We start from the raw sequence: 11,452 nt of genomic DNA on the forward strand, positions 1-11,452 counted from the left end.
TGACCCCGGACACATTGCCTCTGTTGCGAGGCAAGTTCTGAGGATGAGGGCAGACGGGAGAAGCCGACGTCAAGCAGACTAGCCTGATACCTGTATATTCTCACCTTGTTCCTGAAGCTGTACCTATCTAGTATCCTGTGACAGTCTCACAAATAGTACACACTGGGTATCCTGTGCCTGCTGAGAAACCTGTGTCTACCATACCAGTGACAGCCTTCCTTAAGCCAACTGTATCTATTGTATCTATCTGGTATCTTGTGACAGTCTTACTAACAGTAGCCGTTGGGTATCCTGCGTCTGCTGAGAAACCTGTGTCTACCATACCAGTGACAGCCTTCTTCAATCCAGCTGTGCCTGCTGCACCTATCTGGTATCATGTGACAGTTTCACCAAGAGTACCCACTAGGTATCCTGCGTCTGCTGAGGAACCTGTGTCTACCATACCAGTGACATACCTTCCTCAAACCAGCTGTGCCTGCTGCACCTATCTGGTATCCTGTGACAGTTTCACCAAGAGTACCCACTAGGTATCCTGCGTCTGCTGAGGAACCTGTGTCTACCATACCAGTGACAGCCTTCCTTAAGCCAGCTGTATCTGTTGTATCTATCTGGTATCTTGTGACAGTCTCACTAACAGTAGCCGTTGGGTATCCTGCGTCTGCTGAGAAACCTGTGTCTACCATACCAGTGACAGCCTTCTTCCATCCAGCTGTGCCTGCTGCACCTATCTGGTATCCTGTAACAGTCTCACCAACAGTACCCGTTGGGTATCCTGCGTCTGCTGAGAAACCTGTGTCTACATAACATTTTTCATTGTTGAAAGTGAAACATTATTGCAACATAAATTCATTATTTATTTTGTTTCCCTTAGCTGTAAATACATATAAAATTGTGCTTGTTAAACTTTCTTCCAGGGAGGCTTGGGTTAACACTTTTAGATTATTTACTGTGAGCTTTTGTTTACCTCCCTCATCTTCTCTTTAGCAATTTGCTGTTTTAAAATTGATTATCAGTTTTTCAACAGTCAGTTGGCATCAAATTACCTAGTATGCTCACTGCTCCCGTGGAGTTACTTAGGAGTCAGCAGTGATTGGCTCAAATTCAAGTCTGTCAAAATATCTGAAATAAGGGGCAGTCTGCAGAGGCTTAGATTCAAGGTAATCACAAAGGTAAAAAGGGTATCAACTCTTTCCCAATGGAACTTATTTGTTTACATCGAAACAAAGTTCTGATGTAAACAAATAAGGGAAATTTGAAATGACACAATCTTTCATGTGATTGTGCGATTTCAATGATGGGATCGGGTTAGGGGGAGTGCCTATGACGCTAGGCATGCCCTCCAACCCGCAATTCCATTTAGCAAGTACAGCCAAACAGCTAGGACATTCCATGCCGCCCTAAAGACACTAACGCTCAGCGCAGTTACAACAGCATGGGATGTCCTAACAGCAGGAAGGGTTAATATAATAGTGTTGGTTGTGCAAACCTGGGGATTGGGTAATAAAGGGATTATCTATTTAAAGGGACAGTCAAGTAAAAGAAAAACTTTCATGATTTAAATAGGGCATGTAATTTTAAACAACTTTCTTTCCAATTTACTTTTATTACCAATTTTTCTTTGTTCTCTTGGTATTCTTAGTTAAAAGCTAAACCTATGATATGCCTGATGAAACGGTTTGCCAACCGAGAAACGCGTTGCAATCATTGGGGCCAACTGGGTGACCCTGTAATCCACTTTGTATAACAACCCTGGTGTTGTTTTTAAATTTTTGTTTTTAATAAATATTTGCAAATTTTTACTTTTGGAGTGGATCTCATTTCCTACCATCTGCCTGCAATCACTATTAAGTGCACAGCTACTGAGAAGCATTAAACCTGCCTTTGTTTTCACTGCATCAATACCAAAAGATTGTTTGTTTGGGTGAGCTGCCACACCTGCCTGAATCTGCAGCCTGTATCTACCAGCACATTGGTGTGCTTTGGGAGTATGTGAGTAACCACTTTATACTATAAAGCACATTTCTATGTATCATCCTTAATGGTCTGCACATATAGTGCTCTCTATTTGTTTTACACCTGTTGCAGAACTACAGTATTGGAAGTATCCTTGAAAGGGTGAGCTGTCACACCCATCTAAATCTACAGCCTGCCCCTACCAGCACATGAGTGTACTCGTGGAGTATGTGAGTACTCATTTGGCTATTCTGTTGCTTTTTCTTATGTCTTCAATCAGACTATACCACACATGAGGCGCCCCTCTGTTTTTTATTTCTCCTAAACCTATGAGGTTCATGTGCTAATTTCTTAGACCTTGAAGGCTGCCTCTAATCTGAAAGCATTTTGACAGTTTTTCACCACTAGAGGGCGTTAGCTCATGTGTTTCACGTAGATAACATTGAGCTCAGGCACGTGAAGCTCCTAGGAGTCAGGACTGATTGGCTAAAAATGCAAGTCTGTCAAAACTTAAATAAGGGGGCAGTTTGCAGAGGCATAGATACAAGTTAATCACAGAGGTAAAATGTATATTATTATAACTGTGTTGGTTATGCAAAGCTGGGGAATGGGCAATAAATGGATTATCTATCTTTTTAAACAACAAAAATTCTGGTGTTTACTGTCCCTTTAAATAAAAATTCTGGAGAAGTCTGTCCTTTTGAATAATTACTAAGTAACTGAATCAGAGCTAAACCACCTTAAAGGGACATGAAACCCCCAACATTTTCTTGCCCCTTTAAGGGAAGAGAACAGGGCATTGCTACCGCAGTTTCTTTCCTTAAAGGGACCCTGAACCCAAATTTTTTTATTTCATGATTCAGATAGAGCATGCAATTTTAAGCAACTTTCTAATTTACTCCTATTATCAAATTTTCTTCATTCTCTTTGTATGTTTATTTGAAAAGTAAGAATGTAAGTTTAGATGCCGGCCTATTTTTGGTGAACAACCTGGGTTGTCCTTGATGATTGAACAGCAAGAATAAATAAGTGCTGTCTATGGTACTGAACCAAAAATTTGCTGGCTCCTTAGGTGAGATGACTTCTATTTCAAATAAAGATAGCAATAGAATGAAGAAAAAATGATAATAGAAGTATATTAGAAAGTTGCTTAAAATGTCATGCTCTATCTGAATAATGAAAGAAAAAAAATGGGTTCAGTGTCCCTTTAAAATGCTGGTGCACAGAGCATACTTAAATACACATTTAAAACAACTGTAGATTTTATTAGAAGCATTTTTGCTAATACATTTATACTACAAAAATGCTTCTATTCAAAACTAAAATACATCCATGTGGATTTTAAATTTGGGTGGAAAATCCCTTTAACTGCAAAGCATTTCGTCACGGTTCTCACCTATAACTTGCAATCTATTAACACTGTAATCCTTTAAAAATCACCATTAAAGTCTAAGGAAATATTTGTAGTTAAATCATCTGAGAAGTTTTTGTAAAATATTGTGCATATTTGTTAAAAAAATACTCTTGTCATTCGTAAGTAACCCATTATGGGACACTAATAACTACTGGCTGTAGTCTACATCTGCAGAGTATTCCACCTGTCTTAATTCTCTTAATAAGAGTCAGATGCAAGAACTGCAGATCATTGCATTTATCTTATCCTTAACCCACTAAAATACAGATTGTGACTACAAAACATTGCACTTTTTCATTCTCAATTAACTATTTCATATCCAGAAATGGAACAAATTTCAAAATGTATTATCACTAAGCAGCGCATCAAGTTGATGACCCACAATGCAATGCTCACATGTTGTACCTATATAGCAAAGATTTGTAGCTCACAGGTGAACCTAAAACCATTTAGATAATTAGCCTGTTGTGTTATATAATCAGCCCTTTAGCTCTGGAAAAGTTTATTCTGAGGGCTGTTTGTAGTAAGATGGTTGCATGTGTGATTCAGATTGTGCTTCTTACAGGCTGTATCCTGGCTGCGTGTGGCACAGACTTGGTAAGTAAAACAGCAGTGTTATTATTTAGTGACTGTGGGAAGCTTTTGTTGTAGCCCAGTGTTTGGGACTGGTAATAAATAGCTGTTTGTAGCCCAGTGTTTGGGACTGGTAATAAATAGCTGTTTGTAGCCCAGTGGTTTGGGACTGGTAATAAATAGCTGTTTGTAGCCCAGTGGTTTGGGACTGGTAATAAATAGCTGTTTGTAGCCCAGTGGTTTGGGACTGGTAATAAATGGCTGTTTGTAGCCCAGTGGTTTGGGACTGGTAATAAATAGCTGTTTGTAGCCCAGTGGTTTGGGACTGGTAGCAAATGGCTGTTTGTAGCCCAGTGGTTTGGGACTGGTAGCAAATGGCTGTTTGTAGCCCAGTGGTTTGGGACTGGTAGCAAATGGCTGTTTGTAGCCCAGTGGTTTGGGACTGGTAGCAAATGGCTGTTTGTAGCCCAGTGGTTTGGGACTGGTAGCAAATGGCTGTTTGTAGCCCAGTGGTTTGGGACTGGTAGCAAATGGCTGTTTGTAGCCCAGTGGTTTGGGACTGGTAGCAAATGGCTGTTTGTAGCCCAGTGGTTTGGGACTGGTAGCAAATGGCTGTTTGTAGCCCAGTGGTTTGGGACTGGTAGCAAATGGCTGTTTGTAGCCCAGTGGTTTGGGACTGGTAGCAAATGGCTGTTTGTAGCCCAGTGGTTTGGGACTGGTAGCAAATGGCTGTTTGTAGCCCAGTGGTTTGGGACTGGTAGCAAATGGCTGTTTGTAGCCCAGTGGTTTGGGACTGGTAGCAAATGGCTGTTTGTAGCCCAGTGGTTTGGGACTGGTAGCAAATGGCTGTTTGTAGCCCAGTGGTTTGGGACTGGTAGCAAATGGCTGTTTGTAGCTCAGCGGTGCCAACCCCTTTTTTTTTTTTTTTTTTTCCCCCCTCAAAGGATCTCTCATTTACCCCAATTTTTCCAATTTACTTCCATTAACAAAATGTTCACTGTCTTTCTATTTCACTTTTTTAGTCACCAGATCCTACTGAGCATGTGCAATTCACAGAATCTACATATATGCATTTGTGATTGGCTGATGGATGTCACATGATCCAGGAGGCGTGGAAATAGACAACTTTTTTATATTTGTCATAAAAAAAAAAAATCCATTACTCACTTGAAGTTAAGACTAAGGGGTAGATTTATCAAGCAGTGGATGCTGCAATCGACCCCATGTTTACAGATTGCCTTAACTCTACTACCTCTGAGGTGACGAACTGTAATCATCCCGATCCAATACAATCGGGATGATTGACACCCCCTGCTAGCGTATGCTGTCTGCATTTAGCAATGTTGGGCAGCCATGATCCACTACAGCATTTAATAAATATACCCCAAAGTGTTATTGCATTGTCTGTTTAGCATGCTTTTGTTGATTATGCAAATCTACTGTATTGACTGGTCCTTTAATAATTTTGATGTATTAGATAGTTGAATGATTTTACTCCTCTGTGCCTTTAAATGAAAGTTGACTGTTTTTAGCTGAGCTGTTATATATTCTGCTCAGTAACTTTGAGAAAATCTAAGGGACAAGGCTATTTACAATGTTTATATTCTGCAGCCCCCTCTTGAGAAAAATATTTACATGATGATTAAATATCTGTTATGAGTTGGCAGAGGTGGGGGTACTCAGTACAGGTGAGTACCCCCATGGTTTTTAGTAACTGCTGTTTAACTTATGTTTCCATAATGTAATTTGCTTCAATCTCTGGGTGTCCTTTGTTGAAAAGCATACATAAAAAGTAGGGTCAGTAGCTGCATTACACTACTGGGAGCTAGATGTGGATTGGTGTCTGCACATAAATGTTTTGTGATTGGGTCATCTGATGTACTTAACCAACTCCCAAGTGTTCAGGATTACTCCAACAAATGGATACCAAGAGAATGAAGCAAATTTGATAATAGAAGTAAATTGCAAAGCTGTTTAAAATGTTATGCTCTCTAAATTAATTGTTGTCCTTTTTTAAGGCATGTTAGTGTAGTGTATTAAAGGGACAGTCAAGTTTATTAATTCAGAGAGACCATGCAATGTTTGTCAAATTTGTTTGATTTTCTGTGGATTAGTCGGTAAAAATAATACCTAGATCTGGAGCAGCAATGCACTGTTGGGAGCTAGTTGTGTCTGTAGTACAAACCCCCTCTAGTTCCAGAGTTAGCTGAACACATCTGGTGAGCCTACCCAGGCTTACTCTTCAATAGTAACTATGGATAATTTGTATGGACAGTGTAGGAGATTAAAATTTTTTTTTTTTTAGATGAAGCATAACTAAGGTCATGCACTGTTAGACTCTGAAAAAGCACAAAGTTTAAAGTGGTGGTAAAATTATGGGAAAACATTGCAAAGTTTCTGTAATGTAAGTGGGCGTTGACAATCTCTCATATCCTATATTTTAGAAGGCCAGGTATGTTTGTCCAATGCAGTCATGCACAGTAGACTGCAGCGCGAGACAAACATCCCTGGCCGTAAGGAAGGATCAGCAGTGACAACTGTGAGGATCAGACAGCAGAGAGGGTGGGCAGGAGCAGGGCGTGGAGGGGGGCATGGCTGGGCAGGACCACTACACTGAAGAAAATGGTGGGTGCCCTCATCTCCTGGATTTTTTTTTTTGGAGAAGCTTGACGGGGGGTCGGTGCAGCCAATCAATTGCACTTTGACAAGTATTCCTAGTTAGGCTCAGGAGCAGTGTAGGACCAAGTATAGCAAGAGAATGAAGAACACTTGATAGAAGTAAATATGGGTGAACTCTTACAATGAGTGTTCCATCTGATTCATGGAAGCATAACTGACTCATCTTCCTTTCTCAAGCTGAAACATACTGACAAAATTAATGATTGTTGATATATAGATATATTCCTCACACCCCTCCCCCTAAAGGTCCCCTAGATACAAACATGACCCTCTTGTATCTATATTATGTCTTTACATTAACTTTTAAGTACAATGGTACAGCTCCTGATTGGGTAAAATCTGTTTTCCAGTTGTAAAGTGAGTAGAGGGCTTCCCCCAAAATGAAATTCATTTTGGACTGAATTAAGCATTTCCTAGCATTTTAATTGGTGTTTGTATAAAACTATAAATAGCCTTCCCATACATTGTGAAATATGTAAATGAGTATGATTTTCAGGAATTGAGGCTGTAAATAGACTATCTGCATGTGAAGATCTACATTAATCTGTGCTGTTTGTTTCCCTTTAGCAAGTACAGCGCTGTAATGTGTCTGGGGTGTGGTTAAATGAGCTTGGCTCTGTGCTCAACCTATCAGCAGATGGGCCCCGTCTCAGTGGTACTTTCCACTCATCTGTGGAGTCTTCATCTGGAGCAACAGGAGAGGGAATGATTGGAAAGGTGCTTGGAATTGTGGGACAAAGTGATCAGCCTACCTTCACAATGTCTGTCCTCTGGGAAGGAGGTGAGACCATAAAGGGGGGGTGCATAAAAACCTTAACCCCTTAACAACCAAGGACGTACGCCACACGTCCTCAAAAAAAAAAGACAGTTAATGACCGAGGACGTGTGGCGTACGTCCTTGGTCTGGAAAGCAGCTGGAAGTGATCCTGCTCGCTTCCAGCTGCTTTCCGGTTATTGCAGTGATGCCTCGATATGGAGGCATCCTGCAATAACCCCCCTTGGCCATCCGATGCAGAGAGAGCCACTCTGTGGCCCTCTCTGCACCGGACATCGGTGGCCGGTATCGTTGGTGGGTGGGAGCTTACGTGGGCGGCCATCGGTGCTCAGTGTGGAGGGGGGCGGGATCGGGGGCGGGAGCTACGGGGGGTGGTGGGCGGGCGCGTGCACGGGGCGGGAGCGGGTGGGAACTGCTACACTACAGAAAAAAAAGGTTAAAAATTAAAAACACAATTAATGTAAAATATCATCTAAGGGACCTGGAAGGGGTTGGGGGTTGGTCTCGGTGGGGGGGGAAGCTACACTACAGAAAAGGGAATTTTTTTTAAAAAAAAAGGCACATTTTGTTACAAAACTGGGTACTGGCAGACAGCTGCCAGTACCCAAGATGGCGCCCATTATTGCAGAGGGGAAGGGTTAGAGAGCAGTTTGGTGGGGGATCAGTGAGGTTGGGGTCTAAGGGGGGATCCTACACATCAGCATATGTAAATATGTTTTTTTTTTTTTTTTAAAAAGGGCCAAATACCTTTTATTTTAGTACTGGCAGAGTTTCTGCCAGTACTTAAGATGGCGGGGACAATTGTGGGGTGGTGGAGGGAAGAGCTGTTTGGGAGGGATCAGGGGGTCTGATGTTTCAGGTGGGAGGCTGAGCTCTACACTAAAGCTAAAATTAACCCTGCAAGCTCCCTACAAGCTACATAATTAACCCCTTCACTGCTAGCCATAATACACGTGTGATGCGAAGCGGCATTTAGAGGCCTTCTAATTACCAAAAAGCAATGCCAAAGCCATATATGTCTGCTATTTCTGAACAAAGGGGATCCCAGAGAAGCATTTACAACCATTTGTGCCATAATTGCAGAAGCTGTTTGTAAATAATTTCAGTGAGAAACCTAAAATTGAGAAAAAATTAACGTTTTTTTTTAATTTGATCGCATTTGACGGTGAAATGGTGGCATGAAATATACCACAATTGGCCTAGATCAATACTTGGGGTTGTCTACTACACTAAAGCTAAAACTACCCCAAAAAGCTCCCTACATGCTCCCTAATTAACCCCTTCACTGCTGGGCATAATACACGTGTGGTGCGCAGTGGCATTTAGCGGCCTTCTAATTACCAAAAAGCAACACCAAAGTCATATATGTCTGCTATTTCTGAACAAAGGGGATCCCAGAGAAGAATTTACAACCATTTATGCCATAATTGCACAAGCTGTTTGTAAATAATTTAAGTTAGAAACCAAAAGTTTGTGAAAAGTAAACGATTTGATTGCATTTGACGGTGAAATAGTGGCATGAAATATACCAAAACGGGCCTAGATCAATACTTTGGGATGTCTACTAAAAAAAAATATATACATGTCAATGGATATTCAGAGATTCCTGAAAGATATCAGTGCTCTAATGTAACTATCGCTAATTTTGAAAAGAAATGGTTTGGAAATAGCAAAGTGCTACTTGTATTTATGGCCCTATAGTTTACAAAAAAAAAAGCAAAGAACTTGTAAACATTGGGTATTTCTAAACTCAGGACAAAATTTAGAAACTATTTAGCATGGGTGTTTTTTGGTGGTTGTAGATGAGTAACAGATTTTGGGGGTCAAAGTTAGAAAAAGTGTGGGTTTTTTTTTTCTATTTTTTCCTCATATTTTATAAAAATTTTTTATAGTAAATTATAAGATATGATGAAAATAATGGTATCTTTAGAAAGTCCATTTAATGGTGAGAAAAACGATATATAATATGTGTGGGTACAGTAAATGAGTAAGAGGAAAATTACAGCTAAACACAAACACTGCAGAAATGTAAAAATAGCCTTGGTCCCAAACGGACAGAAAATGGAAAAGTGCTGTGGTCATAAAGGGGTTAAAAGGGATAAAGTAAAAATTTCACGACTCTGGCAGTGCATACAGCTTAGGTGTATTTGTGGGGGTTTTTTTTGTTGGGGGGGTTCATTGTGTGTCCTACTGTTGTGCCAAATTACTGACAGTCCAGTATTTTTGCGGATGCTAGCTGGCAATCTAGTTATACATATACGTGTGTGTACTTAGAAACTTTGCTGATGAACATAAGTAGGTAAGCCTGATTTTAGTTAACTCATTGGCTAAACATTTCAAGGTTCTACAAGGTTTCATTTTATTGGTTAAGCTTTTCCCCACTAATTTGCCGGCAGGTTCAGTCTCTACATGGGCTGGTCAGTGCTTCTTGCAGTCACATCACCCTGTCCTAAGGACCATATGGCTACTGCGAACTGAGGCCTCCAGTGAGGACCAGAACTGGTCAGCCACTAGGTAAGGAAGTTGTTTTATCCCCACTTCTGTCCCATGTAACATTAACTGAAGTAATGGAATAAACTATACCAGGAAGCATGTGGCTTTCTTGTTGAGTGTTGGTCTCCAAATAAAGCAGTGGCAGTTCTGCTGATCAGCCAAGGAGCTGTTGGTTCAAAAGCTTCAAACTAAGCAAGTTTAGTTTAAGGGACAAAAGTGCAAAACATTTAATGGGTTCCCCCCCCCACTTGCTTATGTAACTGTATTTAACCCCCTAATGGGAGCTAGCTGAACAACTCTTGTAAGCCAATGTGTAGCCACCAATCGCTATCAGTAGTGTGCTTCTGCTCCTAAGGCTGCTTGACTATGCTTTTCTACATTCGAGAAGCACATTTGAGAGTAGAAGTGAAGTCTCCTATAATTGCATATTCTGCCTGGCTGACAATTTGACAATTTAGAAATCTGCACGAGAACATTTTCTTTGTATAGAAGTTTTTTTTTTTTGAATAGCCAAATGCTTCTAGTAAGCATATGTGCATATGCTCTGTACACTTGAGTGAATCCTCTGTGCCACCAGTAGATTATTTTGTGTCGGCGACATCAATTGAATGGTATTCATTGCGCAGGTCATAGATGAATGCTACTAGTAAAAGCTAATGCAAGTGTATTGCAAACAATGCCTCTTCAAAGGTGAAAAGTGGATTTTATTTGCCTAGGCCCTTTTTAAAGGGACAGCCAACCCAAAATTTATTCTAAGTCATTCTATAAAGTAGTAAAAGTTTATTGCTAACTATAGCCCTATTTTGTAACCTTTCGTTTACAAGTAGTTATTATTACTGAATATCTTATTGTATAGGCTATTTGATTGCAAGAGGTAAACCTAATGTCTAACAATTCATTTGTTTCAGGATTGGAGAAAACACCTTTCATCCCAAGAAGCCACGTCACAATCAACCATCTGGGTCAAAATAAAAGTTTCAAACTTAAAACCAGTCTTTGTGTTATATTTTTTTTCTTGTTTGCTTCACATACTCCTATACAAATGTAGCTATGGCAAACTATAAGCACTAATTTATAGTATTAAACAAATATGATACACATTTTCTTTCAAGTTTAAGAGCATATCATTTTTAAAGTGATTATAAAGTTGATTTCCATCACAGTATTTAAAAATACTATTAACGGGACGGTCTACACCAGAATTGTTATTGTTTTAAAAGATAGATAATCCCTTTTATTACACATTTCCCAGTTTTGCATAACTAACAGTTATAATATACTTTTTACCTCTGATTACCTTGTAGTTAAGCCTCTGCAAACTGCCCCTTTCTTTCAGTTCTTTTGACACTCGCAGTCTAGCCAATCGGTGCCTGCTCCCAGATAACTTCTCCTGCACGAGCACAGTGTTATCTATATGAAATACGTGAACTAACACCCTCTAGTGGTGAAAATCTGTTAAAATGCAATCTGAAAAGAGGTGGCCTTCAAGGTCTAAGAAATTAGCATATGAACCTCCTAGGTTATTCTTTCAACTAAGAATACCAAGAGAACAAAGCAAAATTGGT

At 40.1% G+C, this 11,452-nt stretch overlaps 2 protein-coding genes across 2 annotated transcripts; one reads left to right on the forward strand and one right to left on the reverse strand.

Moving 5' to 3' along the window:
• Positions 1-3,985: 3,985 nt before the first annotated feature.
• Positions 3,986-4,894, reverse strand: LOC128666944 (polycystic kidney disease protein 1-like 3). Its single transcript, XM_053721769.1, has one exon. The coding sequence runs from the start codon at positions 4,892-4,894 to the stop codon at positions 3,986-3,988; it is 909 nt and encodes a 302-aa protein (XP_053577744.1).
• A 1,988-nt stretch (positions 4,895-6,882) lies between these two features.
• Positions 6,883-10,859, forward strand: LOC128666953 (avidin-like). The gene is made up of 4 exons (XM_053721780.1): positions 6,883-6,951; positions 7,187-7,400; positions 9,791-9,908; positions 10,796-10,859. The coding sequence occupies exons 1-4, from the start codon at positions 6,883-6,885 to the stop codon at positions 10,857-10,859; spliced, it is 465 nt and encodes a 154-aa protein (XP_053577755.1).
• Positions 10,860-11,452: the final 593 nt, after the last annotated feature.

The sequence above is a fragment of the Bombina bombina genome, chromosome 1 (assembly GCF_027579735.1).
Source record: "Bombina bombina isolate aBomBom1 chromosome 1, aBomBom1.pri, whole genome shotgun sequence".
NCBI lineage: Eukaryota > Metazoa > Chordata > Amphibia > Anura > Bombinatoridae > Bombina > Bombina bombina.

What these genes read in the sequence shown, in the direction of transcription:
- LOC128666953 (XM_053721780.1), top strand. Translation starts at nt 6,883, where the DNA reads ATGACCCTCTTGTATCTATATTATGTCTTTACATTAACTTTTAAGTAC. An exon ending in GTCTGTCCTCTGGGAAGGAG is followed by an intron (nt 7,401 to 9,790) that starts GTGAGACCATAA and finishes ATTTGCCGGCAG; the next exon opens with GTTCAGTCTCTACATGGGCT. An exon ending in CAGAACTGGTCAGCCACTAG is followed by an intron (nt 9,909 to 10,795) that starts GTAAGGAAGTTG and finishes CATTTGTTTCAG; the next exon opens with GATTGGAGAAAACACCTTTC.
- LOC128666944 (XM_053721769.1), bottom strand. Translation starts at nt 4,894, where the DNA reads ATGAGAGATCCTTTGAGGGGGGAAAAAAAAAAAAAAAAAAAGGGGTTG.